The following is a 23122-nucleotide window of genomic DNA, read 5'->3' on the forward strand; positions in this document are numbered from 1 at the left end:
TGACAGACAGCTCTCAAGAACTTTCTTTCTTTTGTTTGCTGAGGAAGATTGGCCACGAACTAACATCTATGCCCGTCTTCCTCTATTTTGTACGTGGGACGCCACCACAGCATGGCTTGATGGGCGGTGTGTAGGTCCGCACCCGGGACCTGAACCTGCAAACCCCAGGCCGCCAACACAGAGCATGAGCTTAACTGCTGTGCCACCGGGCCAGCCCCCGCAGAACTTTCTACAAGCCGCAGCTTTTCAGAATCATCTGCCATGCTTCTCAGACTTTGCAGTTTTCCTCCTGCTTCCTCTCAAGGGAGGTGGGAAGCAATGGCTTTCTTTTACCCTGTTGAGTATGTTTGGCACAAAAGCGTGAGTGACAAAGCTATATGTTTATGGTGCTACTTTCAAAGGGTCTGATGCCTGGGCCAGGCTGGGTTGACACAGAAATAGGAAATTGAAGTGTTTTTTAAAAACAATTTTAGTTCACTGTATGCAATCTCCTCTTTTGCTCCTAAGTTTTAAACTTATTCTTCACTTACTGTTTTGTTCCTTACATAATCGGCACTACTTTTCCACACTTACTCCATAATGGGCCCAAGAAGTAAAAGCAGCCTTGAGGCGGCCCACGTTTCCGGGCCCCGCCCACCCCCACAAGTGTTCTCTACAGGGCAAGGCTGCCGATCCCTGCTATCAGAACTGAGCCCACGACCCCTGCCCCCAGCCCCGAGAGCGGCCTTCCCCGCAGCCACTCTGTCCCTGCCCATCTAGGGCCAGGTGCTCTGGCCTTCAAGCAGCCTTACTTAAGGTGGACTTCCGTGCACTGGCGCTGGGGGGCGAAGCACGCAATGGCCCACACCTTGATCTCAATGCCCGTATGAAACTGCTTGTTCCTCATGTCCCAGACGCCCTGGACAGGGGTGGCAATCGCTTTATTCTGCAAACAGCAAGAAGTTTAGAGTGAGAAAAAATGGGAGACATACTCCTCTGACCTTGGATTTTGTCACTCTCTCTACTGCTGTTGGTCCGACAAATGGGGGCTCCTGAGGCTAAGAACCAAACCTTCATGTAGTCTCCCGTCTGTGCTGCCTAACGCTGCAGGGGGCCCGCAGATGTCTGCAGGATGGACAGATGGATGGAAGGATGAAGAGATGGACAGAGGATGGAGGAGTGGATGAGGAGCGGACAGAGAGGGACAAAAGGATGGTTGGAGGGAGTGGTGGACAGAGGACAGATAGGGCCAAGGAGGAGAGCAGAGAGGGTCCAGAGCTGCCTCCAACATCATGGGTAGCCCGGAAGAATGGAAGCACCCTGTGATGCCACAGGAAGGCCTCCTGATTTATAAAATGCTTTCATTTATTTTACCTTATCAACTATCAGAAAGGCAGCCAGGGAAGGGAAGAGAAGTCAAAGTGCTTCTTTCCAGTCCCGTGGCCAGGCAGCGGACAGGCCAGCTGGGACTGAGCCCTCACTCCCCCGACTCCACATCCCACATTCCACAAAGCTAATTCCTTTGGGAAAGAGAAATAGCAAGTAATGCCTCCACCTAATTTTGTCATCTCAACCAGAAAGCACCAGGTCCTAACACCGTCATCTAAGGAATCTCTGAATTGCCTTGAAGTGATTCTGGAGGGTGACGGATGGTCAGGAGGGGCCATGTGCAGGAGGGCAGGGCTGCATGTGAGCTGCTGTCATTTACTCTGCAGAAGTGTTTTTAGCAGAAAAACTTTTTTTCTTACAAAAGTAATATAAGCCTTTGTAAAAACCAAATATTATAGCGATGAATGCTTTTGTTTCCTATAGTTTTATAACTACTGCCCTGCTTCCGCCAGCCTCCTCTCTAAGAGTAGCCAGCACCAATGGTCTGGCATTCCAATCTTAGTGAAAACACACACACACAGAGTCTTAATAAAAATGGGCTCTGACCGTCCGTGTGTTTCTCAGCCTCGGCACTCCTGACATCTGGGGGGATGGCAGTTGGGGGGCTGTCCTGTGCACGTGGGATGGTAGCACTCTGCTTACTAGACGCTCGTCTCTAGACACTGCCAATCGTCCCCTGGGGGACGGCTAAATGTTCTGCTCTAACAGTAGACAATGGGTAGGGCAGGAGATGAGGAGTGTTTGTTCCCACTAAAATATTTCAGAACTCTGGGGAAATCTCTTCATTTAGAAGCATTTTGAACTTTGAATCCCTACAATTCTAATATTTTTTGCAAGGTTAGATTACAAGAGCTATTTTGTTTTCCAGACCACTCCTGTCTTTACTAAGAGATGGAAAGTCGGTGAAACAGATGAGTATGGGACAGTGAAAAAACACTGCATTTGCGATCTTGGGGTTACCATGTGAGGGCCACGTAAATCTCTCACTTTTCTTGGGCATCTCGTCACTCACTTGTGAAAGAAACTCAAAGGCCTTTCCTCCTACGGTTGCCAGGGGGCTAAAAAGGTGCGTGTCTGCAGTGTCCGGGCACAGCAGGTGCACACGTAAGGTGAGAAGGAGTCAAGAGGCCTTGCTCCGAAGTCCTCCACCAGAGAATGGGGAGCACCACCCACGCCCACTGCAAGGACAGGGCACCCAGGCAACAGTCAGAGAAGGAGCCACTGTCTCGTCCATGTGGAATCATCGCCAAGATCTCTGAGGGCTCTAAGACAAAATGCCAAGCAAAAAAAAAAGCATGGCACAGGGTGTATTTAATATGCTGCTATTTGCATAAAAAGGGGTGAAAAAAATACATGATAATCCCTGGGTGACCTTAGGAAGGAGAAAGGGAACACCAACTGCTTCCTGGGAAGCAGCCGACAGCTGGGAAAAAAGAGACTTTTTACATTAACTTTTCGTACCTTTTAAACTGTGAAACATTTTAAAAAATAAAAATTATTAAGAAAGGAAAAACCCTACAAACAAAACTAAACTAAACCTTGCATCAGGTCCTGAGAACCAGAGTAACGTGCCATGGGAGAGAAAGCTGTCGCGTCAGGCAGAACCGCTTCACCGGTGTTTGCTGAAGAGCCAAGCCAGCGATCTTTGAGGGGAAGGCCCCCAGGCTCTGCCCACCCACCCAGAAATGCTGAGCCCAAGAGCGAGTGAGAGAAGACCCTTCTTGCGAGCTCTAAAGGGCTCAATGGTCAGGACACCTTCGAGTCCATCTGAAAAAAGCTAGAGGTTGAACAGGCAAAAACAAACAAACAGAAAACCCTGTGCCTGGGACTACCTGCTATACTTGCTACCAAATACCTCCAAAACAGACGTTAGAAACGGAAAATCAGTAGAAGCTTCTGGAAAATAATTCATCACTGGCAGAGAATCCATCATACAAACAACCATGTTTTTAAAATTTTGACGGGATAACAAAAATTACCTTTTGAAAAGAAAAAGGGTAATTCTGAAAACTTCACAAGGGCCAAGGAAAGCCAGCCCTTTGCAAAGCACCGAAACTGCCAGAAGGCTTGGAGGAGAGGTGGAAGAGTCCTTTACCTTGGCGACGGTCTACACCTGTGGTACCCTGGCCATGGTCTACACTTGTGGTGATGGTTCCACCCTGAAAAGGGTCAAATGCTGCGGCTCTGCCATCAACTTGCCACCACACACTCCCAACACCCACAAGCCATTCTCCTGGCCCCGCCTTCCACGTACCCTGCCCCCGTAGAGGATGGAGGGTGGCTGGAGGACCCGCCCAGTCACATCTGTCATCTCGTCCTTGACCATGATGCCAAATTCACGAACATACGGATCGGTATTAAAACTTGCACTTCTCATCTTGAAAAGGGAAGAAAGAAGAGGCAGAGAGTCACAGATGGTTTTTGTTTCTTTCTAGAAGCCATATTGTGCAAATCATTAGGGGCTCCCTGTTCTGTGCACTGGACTCCCGAGGCTGCCCCCACCCCAGGACTGGCCCCGAGGAGGAGACACTCACCAGTTTGCTAATCTCTTCTTGCCGATCGGGCGCTGACCTGGCAGTCGCTCTGATCATGGTTGAGGTCTGATTGTCAGTCAGCTTTTTTATACATCTCTGTCCTGCCACTATGTTACAGACCTATGAAGAGGATGCACAAACATGGTGTCAGCACTAGTGCTGGGGGAGCTGGCACGGCTGAGGGCAAGCACGAGGACTAGCGCCCTGGCTCTGCCTGGGACACATCTCTTCCTCAAGTGTAAACTGTGAAACACTACGTAAATGCCGCTGGTGGTGGCTGTTCCTGAGAGCCACGAGGAACAGCATGGCTGCAAGGCTGCTCCACAGCCCTTTGGCTGACAACAGAAATACCCACCTAAGTAAACCCAGCGTAATACAAACACGAGTCAGGAACTGCACTGGTAAAAGGTGGCACAGCCTCGGAGACCAGCCGCCAGCACGGGCTGGTCGGCGTCCTGAGGTTGGGTTTTGTGGACACTGTCCTCAGAACGTGGGAGTATAAAGCTGCCTGCGGATGGGAAGGAAGTCTACCTTCTGGACAATGGCAAGGGAAAAACCAAACCAAGGCCTCAGATGTTGAGTAACTGGACCACTACTAAGAATTTAAAGCACTAACGGAAAAAGAGTTAAAACTCGTGTCTTAGTTTCAGCATTTGATCTTTCCCAAAGCAAGGATTTTTCAAACAAGAAGAGAATTTTAGACAAGAAACGAAGAAAGACAGTATATTTTCTGAGCACTTTCTACTCTGCCCAGCAGGTCCCATGCTCTCAACTCACATGAATCCTAGGAGACAGTTATCAAGCCCACCACATTAATGGGGAAACTGAGGCTCGACGGCATCCGTTAACCTGCCCGAGGCCCCACAGTGGCAGGGATGACCAAGTTTGGGAGCCAAGTTGGGCCCTTGCCATTTGTCTGGGCTGCACGGCCCCCACCCACAGAAGCTCTACCAGCCCACAGACGCGAGGGAGGTGGGACTTGCCTCGAGGGGAAGGTAGGTGTGTTTCTGCTCCTGTCCGACTTGTAAACATGGGAGGTGGGGATAGCGCAGAACCAGCTTGTGCCTGTCCTTGAAGTACTGGGCCACTGTGCACTCCACCGTCTGCCCGCTCTCCTGCTGCAGCGGGAACCTAGGGAAGCAGAGAGGGGGCTCAGGCCCAGAGCTCCCAGGACCCCCGGGGGACAGGGAGCAGAGCCCTGCACACGCCGGCTCATCCAGGGCTGCACTAGTGGGTCTGCTTTCCGAGGTCTGAAGAAGGTGCAGGGTGATGTGTGGGGAGCAAATCTTCAAAGCACTTCCCAGGGATCCAAACCAAATCGCACCCTCTGGGTTATCTGGAATATTCCTGAGTCCCTAAACTTTTATCTCTGGAGTTGGGAAATAAAAAATACTTACATGCCTACAATATGCAATAATCACAAATGACACACGGTGTCTACAGTATATGTAAGGGATTCAGGACAAATGAGGACAAATCCAGAAACAACGGCCTGTGCACCTTCCAGCTGACCACGGATTCGACTGACTCTGAAAGCCATTTATGGGCCAAGTGCTCCTGATGCCCACCCCAGAGAACCTGAAACCTTCCAGGAGAGGGTAAAGAAAGGGACGGCCGGGTCTGCTTGGGCATCCACGGCACATGTGGTTGGGCTAAGGCAGGAGAAGCCCGTGTGCAGGGATGGGGGACATGGTGGTGTCCTGCACGCATGGGCGAGTGGGCCTCCGTGCCGGCTCAGGCCAGGGGACGTCTACCAGCTCCTCTGCTCTGATCGGTTGGAGGAAATCACAGGGACCAGCACACAGGCTTCTCTCGCCCTCCTGCTCGACTGGGCACTGGGCATCGTGGTGTCCCCAGTGCCTAGTGACAGACCAGGCATCTTCCACAGAATGACCAAGACAGAAACAAACGAGTCCTCACTGGACCCAGAGGACCTCAAGGTGGATTGCAGGGGCCAAATCTATCACTTTTCCTCCCAAATGAACACAGACAACCTAAGGCGCACCGTCTCCTTGTGGGCAGGCTAGTTACTACAGGATCTGGATCCCAAACTCTTCATGAAATAACGGCAGAGCACATAGCGTGAGACGAATGCCCCAGCACCAGCCTGGGTCGGGCTGTGCCTGCGAGTCCGGGCCTCGTCCACTGACGCCCCTCCCTCCCAGGACTACCCTCAGCACCGAGGACTGGAAAACAAACAAAAAACTCCTTCTCTCGCCTATAAAACTCAAGGAGGAAGATGGACAGGGAGCCACCACCCCCTTCCTTCCCAGACAGGTGGAATTTCATTGTTTTATTTCATTAGCTGAAGTCTGGAACTGGCTGAGCCAAAGATGTAGTTTTGGAATTTCACAACTAGAATAAAAGTCCTTTCCAGAAGAGTCACTGCTCCAGAGTTTGGACATCTGAGTGACAGTGAAGGTCAGAGCTGATGTGAGTTTGAAAGGAGGGCCGTTTACGTTTGGTGGCTGGCGGGCCGCCGGGTCACGTTGCAGACGCGATACTTCCTCTTCATCTGCCCGCAGTGCGTTATCTCCACCTTTAGACCTGGCAACACAGAACAGCCGCGCTTCAGCGGCAGGGCTCGGCCCGGGCCCGGGGCACAACGCCCACCTTCAGACCGGTTTTTACAGGAACTGCGCCCACAGACCCACATCGAGGGCGTTCTGGAGCAGCTGTGGGGCTCTCTCGCCCTGAGAGGGGGAGGGGGTGACCCTGGGCTGGGCCCACCTCACCCAGAGGGACGCCCTCCATCCCAGAAATGCCAAGGCTGGAGCCAGGACACTAGTCTTGAAAGGAGACCATGGGCTCAGCTGAGAGCGTGGCATCTGCCAGCCCAGCTTTCTGTACTTCTTTCAGGACTATTTTTAGAGCGAGGACTGCTGATGGCCTTTAGAATGCCCTCTGAAAAGGACAGGTGCAGAGGGGACCGCCAAGTCTCCACTGACGAGCAGGAGGACCCAAGCCAGGTGACTGACCCCGGACTGTGTTTCCCCAAATGGAAATCAGCTTCAGTGGGGCCAGACTTGTGGGGGTTAAATGACAGGAATGAGAAGGTGCCTCCCGCTCGAGAATGTCACGAGATAGTGCTGCTGCTCTCTGGTCCTGACACCCACGAGGGGGACACTGCCGGCTCACAGATCTGTTCCTCACCCCGCACAGAAAGCCATTTATTTAGAACATTCCTACCCCCACCCGTGAAATGGGTGTAATGCACGTGATGGCTCCCTTCTCCTGCCCCCCCCAGCCCCTTAGAAACACGGGTAGGAGCCAGAACTCAAGACGCACAGCGAGGAGCAGGGCCTTGCGGCCGCCACCCCAACACATAGGCAGTGAGTTACCTTTGATTTCTTTGGTAAACTTCACCCTTTGGGAATCTGTCAGAGGTTTTTGTTGCTCTTCAATACTTTTAAAATCCAAAACTTCACAAACAAACTCGATCACTGGCTGTGCCTTATAAAACGCTGTTGCTGAGACTGTAGGTGGGAAAAGAAAGAGACAAAAGCTAAAGCAGGACTGAGGTTGGCTCGATGGTGCCCTTTCCATGGCCGACCCCCAACAGCCTGGAGCACCTGCCGCAGGCCAGGGACGAGCGTGGCAGAGTTCACACTCGGGCCTCAGAGGCGGGACAGAGCCAGAGGGGGGGTTCGTGCCTGGTCACGGGCTGCTGACACTCCCTCTGGTCACGGGCAACAGTAAGGGGTTGGTAGAGTCTAGAGAGAAAGTTACCTTCTGAGGATAAAACTGGGTTTAAAGAACCCAACAGATGATGACAACCATAAGCCCTCGATTTCCTGGCTACCCTTGGTCTACATCTCTCTGAAGCTGACCACTCCCTGTGTGATCCAACGCTGGGAGGAGCTGAGTCTCCCAAGGGGGCAGGCAACCCCCCAGACCTGAAGGAGCCCAGCCGGAAGGTGACAGACGGGGCTGATGCCTACTCAGCTACCCTGTGCTCGGACCGACCAGGCTGAAATGAACACGTGACACAAAGGGGAGCTAGCAGCGGGAGGCCCATTCATCAGTCTCAAGAAAACCCGAACCTGCCCCAGTGTATACCAGCAGCATCTGGGAACTTGTTAGAGATGCAGATTTCAGGCCCACCTCAGCCCCCACCCCTGAACCACACTCTCTGGAGTGGACCCCGCAGGGGGCTCTGACGGGCAAGTGTGAGGACCAGTGCCTGACCTAACTAGAAGGTGAGGCGGGCCCAGCGTGATGCAGCATCCCTGGCCCTGACAAAGGCCCTGTTTGGAGCCAGCCACACGGGCCCTCCCCAAGGTCTTTGCCCCTCAGCAAGCCCACAACTCCACCCCACAAGAAGGACCAGCGTTTTGCTTACCGTCAATATTTAGCATCATTTTCCAAAGAGAAGGTCGGACGGACTGATGGAAGCCAAACCACACTTCTCGGCCCCCACCAAGCGGGTTGGAGCAGCCCTCAGAGGCGGTAAAGAAGGAGCGGCCCACGGGGGTGTACCTGAAACAAGAGACCCCTCGTCTGACCAGGCGCGTCTTTAGGAAAGAACAGGCTGAGTCCACGTCTGCTGGCACCCCCACATCGACCAGGCAGGCTAACACTTGCACTCGTCAGTAATTCCGCCTTTTTCTCCATGTAAAGCTGCTGTGACTCAACGGCACGGTGCCTGTGTCCACGGCTGGCTGTGGGGGACACGGTGTAAAGTGCAGCCTTGGGGACGCACGTCCTCGCCGCAGGAACAGCGAGATGTGTAAATGTGTCACATACGGTGGAGACCCAGGGAGAAGTTCCTGTGAGCCGGGCTCCCCTGCCCGCTGGGTTTCCCGCTCGGGGGCACGTGGCTGCTGGGACAGGCTCTGGCTGCACGGGGCCTCGAGCACATGCAGTGTGCCCGGCGTTGCCTCGTGTTTCTGACCCTACCGTCCTCTCCCCTTAAGGCTTACTGTTCATCCTCTAGTGCATGTATCTGTGCAGCACTTCGCATCTGTGTAGACAGGGCTGTGTTGGGTGAGCAAGTGCAGACGGAAGGAGCGTCCGCTGCACGCCAACCACGATAAGACAGAGGCAGCTGGACCAGCCCGGCCTCAGGCCTTGGGGAGTCTGGCTGCTTTGTGCCAGGGACAAGGCTGAGATGCAGTACCCAGGCATCCATTCCCTGTTTCTCTCAGCTCCTCTGACCATAGGCTCCACATGCAGGGAGTGAGAGGAGAGGAGCTCGGACCTCGCGTCGGGGGACGGTGAGGTCGATGTGTGAGAAGATTCACGCGCCTTCCAGGGCCAGTGATTGGCAGTGTGCTGAGAGTGAGAGGCCATCTGGGTGAGGCAGACACAGTCTCCCTGCAATGGCACCAACGGTGCCTGGTCACCAGGGATGCAACCTCACTAAGGATTCCAAAGGGAAGACGTGTCGTGGTGGTGACATTATCTACCCATAGGCTGCATTATCAATCGCATAGTGTAGACGGCCCTTTTCACTTTACGCTTAGGTCTTAATCCTGCTCCCTTTTCTGTTATTTTTCCAAAATGAAATTAGACTTTCCCCCCTGATTACAAAAGTAACATGGTAATTAATTCAAAGGAATTCAGAAAACAAAAATCACAGTGATTCTTGCCATTCATTTAAAATCTGTATTCGACATTTTGGTACCACCTACCTTTCTAGACTGTGCTTTTCTGCACCTACCCGCCTTGCTCCCATCAATAGTTCCAAGCAGTGACAGATTATATGCCAGGGGCTGGGGAGGAGCCCTGCCAGAAGTGACAGCCTGCCCTGCATTTGGTCATCCCCACCCAAGTCTGAAGACTGAGAACCCTTTAAACTCTCATGCGGTGCCCCATGGTGCCTTCTCCTAATGTAGAAAGGGCCAAAGGCAGCCTCCCTTCCCCTCAAACCCTAGCACTCTGGTCGGTACTGGGAGACCTCAGCATGGAGGGCCGTTGGAGTTTCATTCAGGTTTTCCTTCTTTCGCTTGTCCATTCACACAGTTCCTGAGGCCCTACTGTGTGCCACGAATGTGGAAGGAACAGGCATCCCAGGTGACAAACCCGAGGTCCGGGTGTAGTGAACTGGCCTTGTTCACACATGGCTGTCACATAGGGGCCGGTGCAGCCCTCTGCCCAGCCACCAGCCAGTGAAGTGTCCACCTATCCTCTCTCCCAACAAGTTCAAGCGTGGCGAATTGTGGTAACAAAGTCATCCCACAGGAAAAACAAGTCTGAAGCCTCCATCGTGTCACCTAGGGTCCAAGAGGCTTCTGCAGGCGGTGGACGCTCAGGCAAGTATGGCACTTGGAACATGATTCTACTATTACAAGGCCACGTGGGAGGGTGAGAGAGGAACAGGACACTGCTCACAATATCAGGCTGAGTGACAGAACAACACACCAGTGTGCTCAAAGACGGGGAGGTAATCTTTTTGTGCTAGGTTGAGAATTCTGGTGATTTATTTCTATACTAAATTTTTCTCCATGTTAGCACTGCTATTATTTTCGTCACAGAGTTCCCTCTCACCATCACCACCCTGCCTCCGAGAACCAGCTCCTCTACCGACAGAGAAGTCGTATTCTCCAGGTGACCCTCAGGGCCAAAAGCAGACGCTCCCGGTTCTTTGGTCTCACCTCATGGATGGCAAATGCCTCATGACCACGTCCAAGGCCTGGATCGTCTCAAAGGGGACACTGGGCAGCCGCCCCGAAAGTGCATCATGTAACGCCTGCAAGCTCACACACGACACCCACTTGATGGACACCTTGAAGATGCGATCTTTCCCTTCTCCTGGCAACGTAACCTCCAGCTCCACCTGTGAGGGGACCCAGAGCACATGGTTATTCACGCTTCCCTCTTGAGAAGCTAATGGGGGGTTCGAAGGTGGTGGGTCAGCTTCCAGAACACTCCTAGGTTAGGGAAATTCAGTCGGTCCTTTATCAATCACACATGTGTGGGTGTGTGCACACCCTTTAAGTCCACTGGCACACTGACTGAGGATTTCTTCTTTGCACAGATATTTAGTGCTTACTCTGCGCCCGATGCTGTACGCAGTGGCAGCCGGGAGAGGCAAGTGTCGAGAGACCGCATCCTGGGGAGGCAACGCCGGAGCGGGGCGGAAGCTGTATGGCAGCTGCTCAGCCTGGGGGTCCGGGGCGGCCTCTCAAGAGGGCGCTCCAGGAAGAGGAAGAGGAAGGGGACGGGGACGGTGATGGGGCTGAGGCTGCTCCTGGGACAGAGGAAGGGGAAGCTCGCTGTTTCTCCAAAGGAACTGAGAAAGCTGTAGTGGGTCTAGGGGTTTGCACTTTCTGCTCCCTTCAGGGTTCATACGCTAGTTATGCAGTGAATAAATCATTAACAAAAAGTCTTCTCAGAATAGACGGGGAAAAGCAAACACAGCAAAACGCTAACAAATGCAGAATCAAGACTGGTGCATCCTACGATTCCTTCAACTCTTCTGTCTGACTAACACGTTCACAATAAAACGGGGGAAGGTCAGAGTACCTACGCGAAGGTGGTGGGGACGTCACACGCCCGGCTCCCCCATGCGCCATTCCCCGGAGCTGTCCTACCAGCTGTGCCCCACCACTGAGCAGGAAGTGCTGGGAGACCAGCATCACCAGGGACAGGACGGCTTCAACTAGTACGAGACAAATCGGAACTTCCTGGGAAGAAATTAAAATTCTTAGAAGAACCTCAGAATATTTACAGGAGTGCTCAATGGTCTGTAACAGCCTCAAGCTTCAGTGTGAACCGGCAGACACCTGGCTCTGACGTCAGCAGAGAAGCATGGAGAGACTGGGCCCACCTGTTCAGAAACGGCAGCAGCAGACAGGTGGGAGGGGGAACGACAGGAGAAACTGCCAGGCAATTTCCACCTTACACATCAACCTCCACAGCAGGCGCTTTCAGCCTAATCGCGTACAATCCTACCCAACAGCACCGGGTGTACCTGAGGAACAATTCTGTCACTGGTAACTAAGAGGATGCTTGTTAACGCCATCCTTCAAAAATGCCTCTGTAATCAAACTAGGGGGGATTCAGAAGGACATATTTTCCTTTAGCAAAAGATACTTATGTTTTTAAAGTTTCTAGTCCGGCCTCCTCTTGGCCCCCACAAGGGGCTCTACAATGTTCTCTGCCAGGCACAGCGTCTTGAGACGCTGACTGGTATGCCTATCTAACAGTTTAGGGAAAATGGAGATTTCAAATGAAATGTCACACTGCACGGGCAGGGTGGCACTGGGCGCCAGCTGTGACACAAGCCTGAGAACAGTCCTCATGTCTGTCTGGGCTACTGGCCAGCAGAGTCAGTCTGCATACCAAGACGCTTCAATCTCTCAACAGCCTAAGGCTCTTGGTCCCAACAACGCAGCATCCAAAGGCCACGGACTGGAGATCCATGGGACACGGGGGCTCCCAGCTCTGTAACCTCCCATGGTCTCACTGTGGGCAGTTGGCTCCATCAGGCCCCGTCCGTACATATGGGACAAGAGGGCAGCCTGCCTGCCTCACAGAGTGCGTGTGCCAACCGAGGATGCCAGCACCCATAAAAAGCTGTCTGTGACACTGGAAGGGTACAACGGCCATCTTCTGAACATGGACACTGAAATATCAGCTAACAGCACTAGTCCGGGGCCTGGAAAATGGCGAGACAGCTGTGAAATTCAATCTCTCCAGACAGACCAAAGCTACACTCAACTCCCTCTGTCTGAAAGGCACCAGGGGGACAGAATTAGAACTGTGACGGGAATAGCCCTGTTTTGGTGCTGCTACACAGCTAGGAAGCAAAGGAAAGGGAAACAGCCCTGCAAAGAACACAAAGAAGCTGTGTACGGAGCCAGGAGAGAACGCATCGAGAGCAGCTGTGTTTCAATAGGGCTTTCTTGTCCAAAACGGCTGTTGTGTGGGACAAGGCCCCATAAACTGGCTGTCACCTGTTCCTAAGGAAGGAGTGACAGCACTAGCAGGTCCCTGGGGCCACCACACTTGTCCCAACCCTGAGGTGGCTCTCCCTGGGGCCTATATGAGGAGCCCATGCCAGCACCACAGCTGGCAGGCCCCACGTCACGGGCCCTTCCAGTGGGGACATGCAGGTCACATCTTGCTTTAAATGTGCACAGGGAGCTGACATTGAAGACCTTCTGTGACTTTGCACAGCAATGAATGTCTCTGAAAAGCAAATTGTCGCCCCTCCAAATTATTTTGGACAAAACTCACAGTCTCGCTGGGAGTTCAGTCACTCTCGATAGGTGACACCAGCAGGGACAGGAGGCGGCTGCTGTCAGGTGTGAGCAACACTTGCTGAGCACCTCTGACCCGGGCCGGCTGGGTTCGAGACATCTTGACAAAGGCTGCACTTTCGCTGGAGGGACCCTCAGCTCCAAAAGGCAGAAGGGCGGTCCCAAAGAAGAGCAGATAAGGCTGAGCAGACCCTCCACCCGTGTGTCACCCAAGGAGGGCTCCCTGCCCCATGCCACCTCTGCCCTCCCCTCAAACCTGCTGAGCCTCCAAGAGGAGAAACTTCACTGCCCTGCTCAGAATCCCCAACGCCTGTCATTTCAGGCCAGCAGTCACTGGCTGGGCGCTCGCGGCCCTGGGACGCCTGATCTAGGACGCTGGGTGAACAGGCAGGAGTGCTGTGCAGCGAATACTGTGCAAGGCTGTCTTCCCCCACGGTGAACGCCTTCCACGCAGGGTCTGTTAGGGATTCAAGTTTGCATCTGGCCTAACAGGCCGCTTCCTTCTAGGAAGGAGGCGCCAACGCCCTCCCTGAATAAACAGAAAAACTGGCTGCAGGCAGCTGTGGATCTGCCGAGGGGAGGCCCAGGGCTGGCCCCAGCGCCAGGAACAACAAATGACACACATTCCAACCGTGCAAATCATGTCACGTTACTGCTGAAGAAGACCGAGGAGTTCAGCCCAAAATTGTGAGCGACTCGTACAACTTCCTCAGTCTCCTGTTCTGAGAAGTGAGGGGCTGGTCTGGGTCACAGGCTCTTTCAGCCCTGACAGAGGAGCTCTCCTTCCAGCAGGGGCTGGAATTAAGGCGGCTGATCTACTACGTCAGTAGGGGAGATTAAGAGTAGATGACAAGAGCTGCCTTCTGTGAGTAAGGGCATGGACATGGGACACTTTCTGTGTGCAGAGACCTGGACGAGAGCCACCTGCCATCCAGCTGCTAGCAGACACAGGGTTAATGGGGCACTAAAGGATTTTCTCTCTTACCACAGAAGAGCCCATGATACAAAGGAAAGTACTTCCCAGAAAAAAAGAGCAAACGTAAAAGAAACAGTAACGAAAAGAGGACACTTTGCTACAAGATGTGAATGTATGGGAACAGAGAAGAGTAACATATTAGCTCTCAAATGGAAGAGATTAATTTCTGCATATCATGAATATTTGACAAAATTTTAAAAGTGACTGGAAGGACTGGTCTGCAATTAGGAGTCCCCATGCTAACCAAACACTGTGGCTTTGGGGAGGTTCTCTAAGTTCATCGGAAAAAGAATTTAAGAGACACTGAGCGCCCACTAGGTGTTGGGCAGTAGGTATGAAGGGCTACTGAGGGCATCTGGGCACCCCAGAAAAACGTGGGTGAGGATGACAGCATGGATGCCTTAGACCGGTGACGGTCACCACTAATATGTGCTAAGTGTGTACATGTCCCAGGCATTGTAATTAGATACTTAAAACCCTGACAACTCAAAGTATGATGTGGGACCAGCAACACGGGCATCACCTGCAGGCTGGTTAGAAACGTCGACTCTTCAGAACCTGCATTTTAACAGAGGGACGCAGGCAGGAAGCACACTGAAAGCGGAGCAGCTCTTCTTGGGGTCTACGCATTCATTCATTCACTTCTCACAAGGACCCTGGGAGGCAGTCTCTATACAACCTCCCCATTTCATAGGTGCAGCTGTTGAGGCCTGGCAAGGTAAGGCGGCTTACCCAAGGTCCCACCACGAGCAAGGGCAAAGCAAGGACTGGAATCGGATCTATTTTTACCCCGGAGGCTGTCATAACTTCTACAAGGACATGTTTCAAATTCTAATACCCTACTGACTCGCCCACCCCTTCTGAAGAAAAATACTCCTATGTCCCTCCTAGCATCTAATTATAAATACTACAAACAAAACTGTGAATAAACTCCTTATACTTTTTTTTCTTGTACAACTTTAAACAAATGTGCAAATTAAACACAATCTTTATAACCATTACATTTCAAATGCCCAGCCTGCTGATTTGCAAGGGGTGATCCTACTCAGCCAACAGGAGTATTGGTCTCAGGACCTGCTCTAATTCAGAACATGGATGTCAGCCACCTGTGCCCGGCAATGCCCAGCTGTGTGCCACTGTTATCTCTCGGAATCACCGAGAGTCAGGTTGGTACAGAGGCCTTATCACCACCCGGCCTTCCCTCAGCCCTAATTACTCTACTCTTATCAGAGCACGGCAATTCCGAGCTGTACTCCTGGGCCCTAAGACTGCCCGGTCTGCTGGCCACCCAGATGGGCGAAATGAGCCTAGTCATTTTAAGATTATCATTAAAAAGTCAGACAGAGAAAGACAAATACTATAAGATTTACTCATATGTGGACTAGGAAAAAACCAAAATAAATGGACAAACAAAACAAAACAAACACACAGATACAGAGAACAAACTGGTGGTTACCAGAGTGGGTGGGGGGCGGAGGGAGGCGAAATGGGGGAAGGGGGTCAACTGCAGGGTGATGGGCATTCGGGACTTTGGTCGTGAGCACACTGTAGTGTGCACAGAAGTCGAATTATAATGTACACGTGAAACTTATTTAAAAAAGGAGAAGAAGAAAGGGGAATTGCAAACGGGAAGTCTGAAAATGCCTGATATATCCAGGACTCATGTAAATGGTGTGGTCAAGAAAGGCTAACAGGACAACGGAAGTTTTATCTTCCCCATCACAACTGGATTCTAGAGGCAGAACTAAAATTAAAAGCCAAATCCAGGTTCATAATATTATCCACATTTGGTAATCACAACCTACATGAACACCTGAACATTTAAAAAAAGTGATAATTTCCTTCCAAACACAAAATGAACAGGCCTAATTGAGATCTCTAAAAATAATAATAATAATAAATTATCATTAAAATGCAAAAAAGCAAAAACCCAGAATGCCGTAGAGAACCTGCAGGTCGCAGGACAGCAGCCGGAGGCCCTGGAAGCGCGGAGCTTGCTGCCGCTCGGGGACCCGGTGGTTTAAGAAGCTGACTGTGTAGGTCGTGCTCAAAGGGCGTCGGCTTTTCTGTTCTCAGTGGGATGGTTGTTAGGTTACGAGAGTTTTGTTTTGTTTTAAGTTTGTGTGAAGATTATTTCTGAGCTGAGTCTCTGCTCTTCTAACATAAACAACACCCATCATCACCATAGAGCAGCCCATTTGTCGAAAGATGTGCCAAGAAGTGACAACTTCTAGGCAGAAATTTTATTACTTTTTAAATAAAGTCATGATAAGGATAAACACAATAAGAAACGGCGACACTTTAATACAGCCACTACTCCTAGGTTGACTAATTATCATGATTATTATTTCAGATGAATCACAGGCTACAGCAGATGTTAGCTTTGTTTTACTGCCACTATCACACGCATCTACACCTATAGGGACAGGCTTCTCCGTGCGTCTTTATAATCCCACCACGTAACCCGGGCTCCTGTCTGGTGGTGGTTTGTGGCACGTGCGTGCACACGTGCATTTTACATTTAAAAGTTTAGTGGTTTCAAGAAGTTCTCGACTCCCATCTCTGAACCCAGCCAGACAAGTTAACCCTCTATCGTTGAAAACCACAACACCCGAAAAGTAGTTTTTATGGATCTCAGGATGAAGCACATAGTCAGTTAGTGGCTCTTTTCTCCTAGGTGAAATGATTTAGTATGTGACAAGAGGAATAATTAACTTAACAACACGCTTGAATTTTACTTCACTGCATATTGTTTGAGTCAAACGCATCTCTGCAGATTTACCTTATCCCTCCCGATTGGGAGGGGCATCGCCGTGTAGAGGTTCTTTCTTCCATCAAACACTGGTTTCCGATCCCCAAAGATCTGTGTTTTAAAGTGCTGGACCATATGTTCCACTATTTCCCTGAAACAAGGCAGAATTTGAGAAAAATGTCAATAAAATCAGAGAAATGGTATATGAGGATGACATTCTTCTGACATTGGTTTATAAGCAATTTTATAAGATCTATGGCTCCTTTTAGTAGCAAGACTTTCAACTTTCTTCTATAAAGAATCAAACTGGAACCTTCAGTGGGTTTCTATGCTTGTTGGTTTAGTCACTCAAACATCAGAGAACTTCCTCCACGCCAGGCACTGTGCATGCTACACACAGCAGATAATAGATGCTTTCAGAAATTCCCGGAGGCACCGAAGAGAAGACTAGAACGGATGGGATGACTGTTCCTGGAGCTGTGGGATTAGACACCATGCACTTTGCTGTGACTTTGCAGGGCCACCAGCCCATGCACACAGTTCCAGTCCCCACTCGGTGGACATCAGGTGCTGGCTCGGCCGTCAGCTGGGCCGTGGGCCTTGCTCTGGCCACTTTGGCAAGGTCAGAGAACGCGATCTAAGCAGAGGCTCTCCTGGGGGTCTGTGTCATTGGCTTGGCTTCCTGTGCTCCTGGGATCTGCTGTAAGAACGACCCTGGTTACTGCTGCCTTTTCAGTCTGGGCTCCAGAACAAAGACCTTGAACTTGACTCAAAGCCTAAGTCCAGCCTGACCCAGCTGGCACAGTCAAACCACAGCTCGCTTGCCTTGAGCTTGAAACGGATGTTTGTTGCTCTAAGTGTCTGCGATTTTACTGCTGTTTGCTCCTCAGACATTACAGCAGCAGAACCCCAATGAACACAAAGAAACCGTTCCGTGGTAGCGCTGCATAAGCCCGGCACGCCCGGGGCGCCTCCCCGACTTGGCCTGCCTGCCCATGGCTCAGCAGAGAGGCACACAGAAACATGCTCTGGGATGACCAGAGGCAGCTCAACCATCCTGCTGGCTCCAAGGCTCAGGTAAGAGCAATGCTCGCCCACCTGCCCTCTCTGCACTTCTCTGCCCCAGGATAGCCTCACTTAGCACATCCCTGCCAGCATTTAGGGGTAGTTTTTGAGGCATTTCGATTCAACTCCCCAAATACCTGACTCTTCTTATACACAGTGCCCAATAAAATACACAAAGGACAAGCTGGGAGGCCTGCCTGGCCCCCAAAGGAAACATGCAGAGGACTGATAGCAAACAGACTGTTAGAGGCTCAAAATCTCAGTTGTTATCAGGGAACAGCAGCTCAGGGGAGGCAGTAAAGAGGGAGCGATGATTCCGATAGCAGGGAAAGAAGTGGGGACAGGGGAAGGACATGGGAAAGATGCCCCCGGGGTGAGATCCGAGCTCTGCCTTGCTGTAAGGGTCTCTCTCTGGGGAAGAGTCTTGGTCATCTTTCAGGAAGCAAGAACCAGAAATTCATTCCATTCCTTTCCCAGAATACGAGGAAAGCTGTCCTAAAAAGGATTTCCTCGTTCAAACTGGCTTTACCCAGTTGACCTTCAACCATGCTAGTCACAGGAAGTGAGTCTCCGTGGATCCAGCCAATCCTGTCCGAAACACCCACTGCCTGGGGAGACCCTGGGGCAGACACAGCCTCTCGGCAACACTTTTTCTGGTGGCTCCACCAGGAAGGCACCAGGCCTCTGAAACCAGCAGGGAGATCACAGCCCGGGCAGGCATGAAGCGCCAAGGATGGCCAGGGCAGCTCCAATCTCCATCTCTGCCGTTCCCAACCAGATCTAGGGCACACTCCCACCTGCGCCTCCATATACTACTCCGGGCCACAAAGACATGCTGTCTCGGGAACACTGCTCCCCAAGCAAGCTTCAAGGACCCCATCTTCTTGGTCAACTCAAGGTCCAGATGCCTCTACTGGAGAGTTCCATCCACATTCAAAGAACAAATCATCCAAGCAAACTCAAATTATTGTGAACAGAAATTAAGAGAGCAGATGCCCCAGCTTATTTTACGAGGCTAGCAAAGCTTTTATTTCCAACGCCTACAGGGTGATCACAGGCCAATCTCACTTATAAACACAGATGCAGAAACAAAGTATTAACAAAGAGAATCCAGCAACATGTTAAATATAATATATTGCATCAACAATGAGCAGACACCCAGAAAGTTCAGGTTTAACATGATAAAAGTAATTCATGTGAAACAGACTGTAAAAGTAAAAGCTAAAGCTATAAAACTTCTAGAGGAAAACATCAGAGAAAAATCTTTATGAATCCTGGAATAGACAAAGAGTCCTTTGAACATAAACAGTGTGAATTGTACGAGAAAAAATTAATAAATTTGACTTCATCAAAATTAAAAACTTTCACTCTTTAAAAGATACCGCTATGAAAAAGAAAAGACCAGCCACTGACTGACAGACAATACTCGAAACACACACACATATATCTGACAAAGGACTTGCATGCGTAATATACAAAAAAAAATTCTTACAACTCAGTAAAACAAATAATCCAATTTTAAAAAATGGGTAAAAGATTTGAACAGGCACATTGCAAAAGAAGATACACAAATGGCCAATAAGCACATGAAAAGATGCTCATGATTAGCCATCAGGGAAATGCTAATAAAACCACCAAGAGACACCACCACACACCCACCAGAATGGCTAAAATTATGATGTCCGACCATACCCAGGGTTGGTGAAGGGCAAGAGGCAGACGGGGACAACGAACTCTCACACATTGCTGCTGGGAATGTAAAATGATACAATCACTTTGGAGAAAAAAACGTTTGGTCATTTCTTATAAGATCAATATATGTTTACCATACCATCTTCCAGTACCTGGTAATTACACAAGAGAGATGAATACACACAACCACATCAACACTTGTGTGCAAATGTTTACAACAGTCCCAACCTGGAAACCACTTCAAGGTCCATCTACCGGTGAACAGACAAACGATAGGATGACCTTACAATGGAATGCTGGTATTCTATTGTATGAATTATTAGTACAGGCAACACGATGGTTGTATTTTAAAAACATGCACAGGGGAAAAACCCAGATATAAAGCAGAACATACTGTATAATTCCATTTATATGAAATTCTCTAACAGGCAAAAACTAATCTACAATGACAGGAGGGACTTCAGTGGCTGCCTCGGGGCAGAGGATGAGAAGATTAACTGCAAGGGGGCAAGAAGGAACTTTGGGGTCATCAGAATGTTCTACACCTTGATTGAAGTGGCTATTACACAAGTGCATACATTTAAAGCTCATATAACTGTATACTTAAAATGGATATATTTTGTCGTATATAATTATATCTCAATAAAGTTGATTTATATTTTAAAAATCAAATGTAAAAAAATTTTAAATTATGATAATCTCAAAGATGTGGAAAATTTAATAAAATTCAACATCCGTTCACATTTTTTTTTAATTAGCAAACCAGGAACAGACAGGAAAGTCCTTAATCTGGTAGAGATTTCCCTCTGGGATTCACAATAAAACAAAATTGCTGCTCTCGCCACTTCTGTTCAATCTTGGGCTGCAGGCCATGGTCACCAAAGTAGGGTCAAAAAAAGGGAGAAGCATTGTAAAGGAGAAAAAACTGCCGTTATTGGTGGACAATTAGGGCTGTATTTGTTGAAAATCCACAAACACTGCCCCCTTCATGAAGACAGAGCCCCTGCTTTGTCATCTGGGTAACTGCAGGGCCCAGCACACAGTGGATGCTCCACAAATATTTCCTGAACAAATGCACACATTCGTTCCTAGTACTAAGTCTTTATTCATTCATTGGCTCATTCATTCATTCATTATATGTTTTCAGGGGAGGGACGCAGGAGGTGAGGCTTTTGGATAAAGAGCCCAGAAGAGCAAAGTCAACCATCAAATAAATCTATTTCAGTGATAAAGCCCCTGGAAACTGAGTCTCATGCAGAAAGGGAATGTAGAAAGGGGCTGGGAACCAAGCATACAGGTGTGCGTGCTGCCCCGTCCTCCCCATCTCTCCGTAAGACTAAGATTCCCCACAAAGCTTTGGTTTCCAGCAGTAAACATGGAGTCACATTTTTTCTTTTCCTAAGAGACAATCTTGTAGCCACTCTGATGTAAGTTTCTTAGAACAGCAGAGGAATTTCTAAGTGATTTGGCTATACAGGATGGTCATATTTGGAAACATAGATTTAAATTATTTTATTGTATAATGCAACTTAATAGCAAATCATTTGCTACGTTTTCACACATGTTCCAGAAATCAATGGACACCCTGTACATTAACCTCCCCTTTCTCCTTTTCCCAGCTTCTAGCAAGAAAGTCCCACCCTCTACCGCCCCTCTCTACCCTGAGATTGCAGAAAAGCAGCCAAACCAGTATGGTACTTCCTAACCGCAGCAGTGTAAGCAGGTTACAGCGCAGAGTGGATGCACGCAGAGTCAAATGTGCAGGGAAAAATGGATGGGGATAACCAGTTCCAAGCGGCATACACAATCTTGCATTTGGGAGTTGGAAACACCATAAGACGTTAAAAAACAAAACCACCAACTAATATACCATATTCATGGACTGAAATATCCAGTTCTCCCCCAACAAACCCATTCCTTCAATCCCAATAAAAATCCAGACGGGGTTATTTTTATTCGATGTAATTTAATAAACTAATTCTAAAACGTATTTGGAAATATGAAGGACGAAGGCTAGCTGGTGCACTCTTGAAGAGGAAGAAGGTGGGCGTACGAAAGCTGCGGCGACAGATAGGGATAGCGTGGTGCTGGAGCAGGACAGACAAGCAGACCTCAGAACAGAATAGAGAGCCCAGAAAAAGACCCGCGGACACACGGCCATTTTGTTTCTGACAGAAGTAGCAGAAGAGAGGACAGAGCATACTTTTCAAAAACGTGTGCTGAGGTGACTAGGCGTCTAGTATTCAAAGCAATAAAATGGAGCCCAGGCCACTTACACGTTCGTCTACACTAATGCTTACTATCCTAAGGTGAATCCACCTGTTGGCATGACTACACTCACACCTGGCTGTGGGCTCTTCGGAGGCAGGAGGCAGGAGTCATGTCTTCTCCAGGAACACCCAGCACCCAGCAGAGTGTGGCACACAGCTGGGGCTCAGTAAATATTTGCTGAAAGAAGGAAGCTGTTCAATCCTTACAGCTAGGAGTCACCCTGATGGACAACGACAAGGGAATCCTGCTCACCACCGGAAGTGAGAGAAAGCAGCCCCCTCTCACGGGCGTGGAGGTGCTACCACCTGGTAGTGTCTTGTGCAAAACATAAACAGGGATCATGCTGCTGAATTTTTATGATAGGATGGAAACTAATTCTAAAACACGGAGGTCCCTTCCCTCCATTGACCCAGATCAACTCCCAGGGACCGGCCAGCAACCTACCCACCAACTGTGCTACCTACCTACCGTCTTTCCTCCGTCTCTCCCTCCCACTCCCCTTCCCCCCTTCCTAGCTCTCTCTCTGTTTTAACTGTAGTAAAATAACTAACGAAATTTGCCATTTCAATCATTTTTACACATACAGTTCAGTGGCATTAGGTACATTCACATTGTTGTACAACCATCACACCGTCCATCTCCAGAACTTTTTCTAATTCCCCAATGGAAGCCCCATACTCATTAACACCAACTCCCCATCCCCTCCATCCAGCCCCAGGGACTTGACTTGACTAGCTGCTCCTCAGCAACTGCTCAGGGATGGCTGGGAGGACACCTGGGGATCTGTTATTCCTTGAGTTCTGGTGTTTAGCTCCTTCTTTAAATCAAGTCTGACCACAGAAATGCTAGTTCCTGGACTATGGCAGTGTGGCTTCCTGCACGAACACCTTTACTAAACGTAATTCTCAGGCCGGACACCCAAAATACATTCTTCTGTTAATTTCTAATTACACAGGTTTTACATTAATACATTTTCATTGTAAATTTCAAATGCAGATAATGCTGAAAGCCTGTCTAGACTACCTACTCATCTCAATCCTCTTCTCAGAGGGGACCTTTTCATTTTCAAACCCACACATTTACATAAATATGTAGGTACAGAAAAACGAAATATGGGGGCCGTCCCCATGCCCAAGTGGTTAAGTTCCCGCACTCTGCTTTGGCGGTCCAGGGTTTCACGGTTCGGATCCTGGGTGTGGATATGGTACCGCTCATCAGGCCATGCCAAGGCGGCGTCCCACGCAGCACAACCAGAAGG

At 49.8% G+C, this 23122-nt stretch overlaps 1 protein-coding gene across 1 annotated transcript in view; it reads right to left on the reverse strand.

Moving 5' to 3' along the window:
- AGO2 (argonaute RISC catalytic component 2) overlaps positions 1–23122 on the reverse strand; it is a 106923-nt gene that overhangs the window by 23402 nt on the left and 60399 nt on the right. Inside the window, exons 3-11 of the mRNA XM_044781122.2 lie at positions 16867–16987; positions 10499–10680; positions 8245–8381; positions 7244–7378; positions 6362–6449; positions 4886–5033; positions 3903–4022; positions 3623–3745; positions 792–925 (exon numbers count right to left, since the gene is read on the reverse strand). Of these exons, the coding sequence (XP_044637057.2) occupies positions 792–925; positions 3623–3745; positions 3903–4022; positions 4886–5033; positions 6362–6449; positions 7244–7378; positions 8245–8381; positions 10499–10680; positions 16867–16987 (1188 nt within the window). The remainder of the gene's footprint in view (positions 1–791; positions 926–3622; positions 3746–3902; positions 4023–4885; positions 5034–6361; positions 6450–7243; positions 7379–8244; positions 8382–10498; positions 10681–16866; positions 16988–23122) is intronic.

Source organism: Equus asinus, chromosome 12 (genome assembly GCF_041296235.1).
Source record: "Equus asinus isolate D_3611 breed Donkey chromosome 12, EquAss-T2T_v2, whole genome shotgun sequence".
In the NCBI taxonomy this organism is placed as follows: Eukaryota; Metazoa; Chordata; class Mammalia; order Perissodactyla; family Equidae; genus Equus; species Equus asinus.